This window comes from Pteropus vampyrus, unplaced genomic scaffold (assembly GCF_000151845.1).
Source record: "Pteropus vampyrus isolate Shadow unplaced genomic scaffold, Pvam_2.0 Scaffold94, whole genome shotgun sequence".
NCBI lineage: Eukaryota > Metazoa > Chordata > Mammalia > Chiroptera > Pteropodidae > Pteropus > Pteropus vampyrus.
Genome location: NW_011888875.1, coordinates 4,105,696 through 4,113,855, shown reverse-complemented (window position 1 = coordinate 4,113,855; position 8,160 = coordinate 4,105,696). Strand labels below are relative to the sequence as shown.

Genomic DNA, 8,160 nt, shown 5'->3' with positions numbered 1-8,160 from the left:
AGATTATAACGCAGGCAAAGAACTGCTTTCACTGCACAGTGTTCCTGTACTGCATTTCTAGGGGGAAGCATCCCATGGTTTTCCCACAGAGGGAAGAATGTTCTTTTGGGGAAAATGAGAGAGCATCTTCCGATGCCTTGGAAACAAGGAAGCCGTAGTTTCTCAGATATTTTTCAATGCCCTCAACTTGAAGTGTCTCTGGATTTACTGGTGAATGAGGAAGGACTGCTCTTGGTGCAGAGGTCGAAAGAAATCTGACCTGCACGTAAAAGCTGGAATGATGGGCGCGTGCAATAGAGCCGAAGAGCAGAGGCTGGTGACTCACCCTTTCCTTCCTGTGTGACGTGTTGGCTCCCGCTTGGTTTGGCTGCAGGCTCGTTCACACCACCACAGAAGGTGGCAGGTCTCACCACCCACACCAACACCATGATCTCTACCACATTACTACCAGTACCCTCATTATCACTGACTCCTCCATCGCCACCATCACCGCCACCTCTGCCGCCATCACCATCATCACCTCCATCAACGCGATAACAACTCGGTTTCATACAGTACCGACTGGCTTAAACAGAACCTTCCTGTGTAAACATATTATTCAGTAAAGATCTCGATATTCTTCTAGGTTTGCTACATGGCTAGTACTGACTTGCATTTTTAAGTAAATTAGAGCAGAGCTGTTTAAGCCTCTAAGTAAGTCTGAAAATTTACATATATCTCAATCCTGAAGTTGTCAAGATCCCTGCCATTTTCTAGGAAAACTAAACATCAGAAACAGCTTAGATTTTATTTTTCGTTATGTGTAGAGGGCATGATCATGTACTTCGCCATAAACGCACCCACATTTATAAGCCTTTTGAATGATTCCACTGGGCAACAGAGTTAAAGAGAAAAGTTAAATAATGCGGTCGATTTCACAATTATTCTTGTAATTATCATCTCAGCTTGTCACCCCAGCCTGGCCGTGATGTGCCTGCCTACCTAGGGCCGTAATAATCACAAAATGAATGGGCCAGGTGAGTCCGGCATCGCACGCCCCTGGAGTAATCAGTACAGATTCGATTTTCCCCCAAATGACTCTCGGGACCGAGCCTCCAAATCTATACCTTTCTTTGTTCATGCTCATTTACAAGTGGGGCAGAAATCAGTGAATGAGAATCACGCGGTCTGTCCTACATAATGAGCTCAGTCCTCCACTGCGGAGATGTTTCGGGAGTAGGGCTGAGACATTCCCTGTGGGGTCTGTACAGGGAGGCAGAGTGCTGACCGGGGGGAGGAATCGTGAGTGTCCGTTTACTGTGCTGCTCTTTACGCGGCCGTGCGGAGTAACCACGGAACGCACTGCCTCTGGGGTAAATACGTACACCGTTAGAAAAATGTTCTTAGGCATCCTGGTCTGGACATCTTAATGAATCATCCAATTTGTCTATTCTGCTTCTCTGCAGGTAGACCCCTAGATAATATTAGAGAAATGCACCCCAGGCTTTAAAGATTCTTCTGATAAGAGGGTCTCAGGGTCTGTTTAGGACTGCGTCCTTCGCATTCCAGTTTTATCAACAGCCCATCTGGCCCTGTCCTGTTAGAGCTCTATTCCCCATGGCCTGTTTCAGGAGGGACCCATCTCTACATCCAGGGAGCAAAGAAGGGTATAGAATGCCATTAGAGATCCTGATGGCTCTGGCGGCTCTGTTTTCAAGGCACAACCTTCTCTACATCAGCGCCCCCAAGTCCTGCTTCTTGGAGGAGGGGCCAAGCTGGGGAGGGGGGAGGTTTGTGGACAGCCTGGAGGGGATGACGAATGTGAAATGCAAACCCCGCCCTAAGGACAGCTGTGTGGTTATTAGGCTTGGCAGGGCACGCTGGAGGGGTGGCAACGCGCACCGGTTTTGACCTCCACAGAGTCCCAGCTGATGAGAATAGAGAGACAATGAGTATAATTGGGGTAGCGAAGGATGAAGGGCATGAAAGATCAATGCCTCCGCAGGGAACCTGCAGTCATTGATTCTCATGAATCTTCTTGTGAGTCTGGTTTCAAGGCAAGAAGAGACCATGTCTCAACAGAAGTTCCATGCTTTTCTCTTAAATCCTCTTCCTCTGTTCCCCTCACGCCTCCCCTCCCCCACCGTTCCCAGTAGGCACAGCCTGGCTCTATTGGGTCATGCCAGCTAAGAAGAGAGCTACGTGACTTCTCTCTCTAATTTGAGAGGCCAGTCCAAGCTGGGCGAGAGGGAAAGGGGTAGGGAAAGAGGGTGAGGAGAATCTACATAGAGGACATTTCCTCTCAGCTATTTTCAAAACCGAGACGCTCGGTTTTCATACCTCTGGCTTGATTCTCTCATCTCCAATCCCCAGGGATCTTTGCTGTCAAGCTCTCAAGTGACCTAGCCGTTGACTCCTGCTGAGCTGTCAAGTATTGCCCGAAGTCCGATGTCCCAGCCCTCCGCCCGGTCCCAGATCCAGGAGCTCCATCCGAGGAGGAAACGCGAAGCTGAGCTCACCTGTCACGGTGTCTTTCCTGGAAGTGTGTTCCCCTTTAGTTCCGTGGTAAGTGGCATTGCTGCCAGTGGACTCGTAGTCTGTCTTCCTCTCTTTGAGGCTGATCATTTCCCGAGGTGAAGCTGGGGCACTTGCTACATAAAGAAATAAAAGGATGACTTTCCGTGTCTCATTCCACGGCACGGACAGCTTTCCGCATAAACAGTTCAGGCCATAAATGCACCTGGCTCAACACATGTCAGTACGTGTGCACGGACCTGTCGATTTTCTTGTTGTTTTGGCCTCTTTCTTTATCCATTCTCTTGCCCTGTGTTATTTGGTGCTTTGTAGCTAAGGGGACACATGGCTTGGGGGCGGGTAATCAAAGAATATATCCTGGAGCCGTCTTCCTTAGACATCTGGCAGGGACACGACCTGCCCAAGGTGTATGGGACAGTTTTAAGAACGAGATTGGTCTTGGTTTCTTTATTTCTCTTTTCCTTCCTTCCACTCTCCCTCCCTCTTTTACTTCCTTTCTTCTTCCTTCCTTCTTTTTATTAGTTACATGTGTTTCAGAGGAGCTACGACTGATACTGAAAAATACCTGATTAGAATAAATGCAGTTTTACTGACATACTAAGTCACCCAGAAACTGCCCTAAAGGAAAGCGGAGGAAGAAGTTCTCCACACAGGATGATCTGTGGGGCTGGATAAGCCGCCCCGCAGAGATCAGCCTGCCGGGTGGGCCGGGGCAGGGTGTGAGGACAGCTCCTTTTCCCCGGCGGGGTGTCCTTGCTCCAGCTCTCGATGAATGTCCCCAACTATCTCTCACCCACACCTTGCGTCTCATCCCTTTGCTTTGCAGTCTGTCGGACCACAGAGTGAGCCTTTGAATGACCTTTGTGTCTCCAGCTCTATGAGGATGGGTTGTAATTAGAGGGTTCCCTGGGAATCCGTGATTCTTAACACACTGGTTGCACAACACAGGAAAAGCTGAACTTGGAGGTAAGGAAGCAAATAAGAAGAGGCTTAGTTTTCTTGAGAGATCGGATGGACCGGGAGGAACTAAACAGCCCTGCCGATGCAGAGACGTGTGGGAGGAACTCGAGTGACACGGGCGTGTGCTGACAGTGAGCTGGCTAGCTGTGCGCCCCGCCTGGTGGCTGCCCGCGTGTGGGCCTCCACGCTGCTCACCAGCGCCCCGACTCACAGCTGGAGCTTAACCAGTGGCAGCTAACTCGGTATGAGCTTAGCAAAGTACCATCCCGCCTCAAAGCCCCGCCACCCCCCACCGCCCCCATCCTAGAGCTGAGTCTGACTTTTCAGTAGATGGGCGTAGGAATTCATACTTAGCATGCAGATGTGGTGACCATTAAGGCTATGGAAACTGTGGGGAACTGATTTTTTTTAATGCTAAAGCCCTCTTTCCTTGGCTAGCGTCCAAGCCTCTCCCCAATTAAGCCTCAGTTTACCCCGAGGCTTATCGTACACACGCTCTGCATCCGGCCCACAACTCCAGCCCATTGGGTAAGCCTGACCCCCGAACCTACCTTTCTTTTCACTGTCTGAACCATTCGATTCATGTCACCAAACTTAGTTATCTTCTACGTGCAAATCTCTACGCTGACAGCGGGGGACAGCACTCTCTGAACTACAGGGGCGCTCACTCAGCTGAGGAGATGCACGTGCAAACAAACCAGAACGAGAGGCAGGGTGCTCAGCAGACACCACAGCCAAGTGCTGGGAAGGTAAACGGAGGGATCCTTTGCCCATCCCGCCCGTCCTGAAATGCCTCCCGCCCACTTCTCAGACCTAGCAACATAAAATCGAGGCTCGCTGCTCAGCCCTTGAAAACCCTCAGAGGTTGCCAATCCGGGCTGAGAATGAATTACTTGGAATGCTTGAATAAATACAGATGCTTGAGTCTCACCCGAAACCGGCCGGACCAGAATCTCTGGTTGTAAATTCAGTGGGAAGACGGAGAAGCAAACCATGAATGCCCCGCGTAACTCGACGGCACTGTCCAGTTCCTGCGTGTTCTCAGACCATCCTCTGCTGTGTCCCGCTCACCTCCTCCACCCTCTGCCCCTCTCTCCTGCTCTCCCTCCTCCGCTCCCGGAAGAGTCCCTCTCTTGCCCTTAAGAGCTCCTTGGCTTCTTCCTGCATCAAGGCGAGCCTTTCATTAGTCACTGCATGGCCATCACAAAAGGAAGGTATTTTGGAGCCTCTTGACCGAAGCTTTTAAAATTAGAATCTAATATTGCACAGATGGGGAGGTTTATTAAACTATGTTAAGTGTGTAATTATCTTCTGAGACCTCACACACACACACACACACACACACACACACACACACACACACGGTGGTCTCCGGGAAATCAGGGTGACACTTGGGAGAAACGAAATCATGCAAACAAGTGTTTACTAGGTGTCTTTGATGTGCCTCGCTTAGGAAAGGCCGGGCAGCGCCCCCACTAAGTGGCTGGCATGTTAACATCCTAATAGGATGCTGCTGCTCCTTCTGGCACCTTCCACTCTACTGTGACACTTCATCTTCCTAGCACTGACGGCTTCTTAGTAATTAGAGCTCTTCAAGACGCCATCCTCATGCTTCCCAGATTCAACGGTCTTTACCTTTTTAAGAACTGCAGAAATGTGAGCATAAAAGGCCACCTCCGTGCTTCTGAGAGAGGTGGACATTTCTCCAGTCGCGAAGGGTGGGTCGTTTAGGGTGGGACTAACGTTCTAAGCAATAACACCACACCGAAAATACAAGCTTTCGGGAGGCTGGGAGAGGCTCATTTATTTCAGTCAGATATTCCCCATTCATTTCTGATTTTCCCCATCACCCTGACAGTAAAGTGTGGTGTGAGGTTATATGACGCACGTCCTCCAGGGCGGAGGGGACTCTGCTGGGCCACGCTCTCTGCCATCCCCTCTGAGCTGTATTCCAGGAAATATTCCTTCCTCAGTGGAAAAAGGGCAGAGAAGAACAAGAAGCGACTTTTCTTAAATAAAAGCCCGTGCGTGTGTGCGCGTGCGTGTGTACGTGTGCACGCACACGTGTAGCTCTTTCTCCATCCTTCTTTCTTACAACAAAAACTGAAGTGCAGACATCAAAAGCAAAGTTTTAAAAACTTATACTTTGACTAAAGCCCAATAAAACTCAGGTTCCTCATAAACTAAATGATGTGCTCATATTTCACCTTTTTTTTCTCTGCTCTTTGGCATTATAGGATGTGACTGAAAGGGGGGTAAAAGTCAAGTCCTTCTACAAGTAAATAAGGGAATTTAAGCAATAGGAAGGTGACAAAGTGAGGAAAGAGACATTAAATGACCTAAAAGTTATGGCCGGTTGTAATAAGAATTTATCAGTGATTTATCCGCCGGTTTAAAGGTAATAACGACAAGCTAATCGGACATGGGGTAGGAATGAAACCTGCAGTGACGTAGTTCCAGTGGATGTCACTGTAAAGGGAGAGACGGCACGTCCTCCCCCGTTTCCTGGGTTATCCCAATTCTAATGAATAAAATGCAGCTCAAACTACTTTAAGTTGGAAAACTCTGACATGCAAACACTCAACGTTTCTTCTTTAACCTCATTCCTCAGTGCATGTGGGTCCACGACATGCATTTCCTGTGCGTGACGGCCGTTAGAGATTTCTAGAAATCTGTTAGAAAGAGACATTTGCTCTGAGTCTGTGTATTCCTACCACAGAGTCCCCACTGAAACCCAAAGAAAACAGATCCATTTGTCATTTCCAGCAACTGTTGGGATAGGCATGGCTGTCCTGTCGGCAGGGTCCGCTAAGGGGCCGGGAAGGAGGGAGACCAGGCTGGCTCCGGACACGTCTTACCTGAGCGGTTGTTGGGAGACACACGCACAGGGGAGATGGAGGGCGTGCGGGAGGAGGAGTAGGGCCTTTGCCGATCCCTCTCGATGGTTGAAGACGAGGCTACGAAGTGATACTGGGACCATCCGTCCTGCAAAGACAGCACGTTCCCAGTAAGCGGGCAAGGCAGAGTGATGCTTCGCCTCCTGACATTTCCAAGTTCCAAGCATCTGAATTCGCAAAAACACTTCCGCCTGCTGTCAAAAGAGATCTCGGAGCTCTGGGCCATTGTCAAGGTTAACAGAGACGAGTGTGAATTGAGACCCACCTCCCGTTCCTCCCAGACAGCCGGACACGGGAGTGCCGGCTTTCAGAGCTTGCTCTCCTTCCCTAATGTGGAATAAATGGTCTTTTGGCAAACCCGCTTTGGCCAGGGGCTTTTACTTAAATGGAAACATGATGCTTGGAATGTTGGATGACCCTGAAACTGTCTGTTTTGTGCCTACCTGGTTCTCGCTCTGCCTGGCCCTCTTTTCAACCACCTTTCAAAAGTGTTTATTCTTGTTCCCAGGAACAATCCGTTAGCGATCAGAATGCAGAGCAGGGTCCTCCCTCTGGCTTATCTCCCTTACATTGCTTGGGATGTATCTCCTCTCTGCCATAAACGCCCCCGCCCCGTCTGCTTGACACCTTCGGCTTGACTGTCGTATTCATGCTGAGTATTCTGCCTTAACTGGTGTGTTCTCTGCTTTGCCCCAGGAGTTATAATTTTCAGTCTAGCGCATACTGGCAATGCATCCTGCTACTGAGTCCTCCAGTAAGCCTTCCAATATGTAGTTAATAGATGAAAAGCATATGCACTATTTTGCAGTGTAAAAAAGTACATAAATACATTATGGATCATTTTATAAATTTAGAAGAAGAAAACAAAAAAAAAGCCAGTAATTCCCCCACCCCCCGAGATCTCCTGATAACATGTCATGGTATTTCCTTCCAGTCTGTTTTCTTTTTTAATTAAAGCTTCCTTCTATCAAAGTTATATGTCAAATAGTACTGACAGTATAACAAAGAAAAACAGACACCTGCCCCACACCCAATTTCGGCTTCGTAGACGCAACCATTTTCAACTCTTCTAGCTTTTTCTTTTCCTGATAATATTTTGACTTTTAAGGGACTCAGTGCTCTATAAAGAATCTTCGCAAACAAACAGATAAAAGGTTAATGAAGAACGAGCTTCATACTCGTTTCAATATTTGTGTCTTTGTTTATCTAATTCTCATTATTCCCACTCGATTTGATGGGCAGGATAAAGCCAAAATTGTGAAGTACGTTATTTTGAAAGCAATTACTTAGCACACACTGTGTACTTACAAAGGACAAGATTTTCTCGACAATCTCATGGGCTGGAAGCTATTATTGTCCCTATCTTACAGAGGAGGAACCTGAGCCCTAACCATTTAATAGGCCACCCAAGGTCAAACAGTAAGTAAGTAAAGAAACACATTAATACTAAAACGCGGCATACTGGTAAGTGCTTGAAAGGAAACAGCTTGGTGGATGCCAGGTTAGGGGACAGAGAAATGCAGGTGGGCGGTGCTGGCTCTCAGAGTGTGGCTGGCCAGGCGCTCTGGGCACAGCTAACGTTGCAGCAGGGTCCTGGAGGATGACAAGGAGCCAGACACTGAAGACAGAGTTTGGGGGTTTCCAGGACACGATCAGAGGTGAAGAAGGCACTGGGGTGGGAAAGGGCTTGGCTCATGGGAGAGCGACAAAGTCCCTGCGACTGGAGAGGAGTGAGCGAGGAGGGGCCGGGAAGACGCGAAGCTTCTGGGCGTCCAGGACGGTCTGGGGA

The 8,160-nt window shown here is 48.8% G+C and overlaps 1 protein-coding gene across 1 annotated transcript in view; it reads right to left on the bottom strand.

Moving 5' to 3' along the window:
* CTNND2 (catenin delta 2) overlaps positions 1–8,160 on the bottom strand; it is a 700,986-nt gene that overhangs the window by 14,319 nt on the left and 678,507 nt on the right. Inside the window, exons 22-23 of the mRNA XM_011364122.1 lie at positions 6,333–6,459; positions 2,499–2,630 (exon numbers count right to left, since the gene is read on the bottom strand). Coding sequence (XP_011362424.1) covers positions 2,499–2,630; positions 6,333–6,459 — 259 coding nt within the window. The remainder of the gene's footprint in view (positions 1–2,498; positions 2,631–6,332; positions 6,460–8,160) is intronic.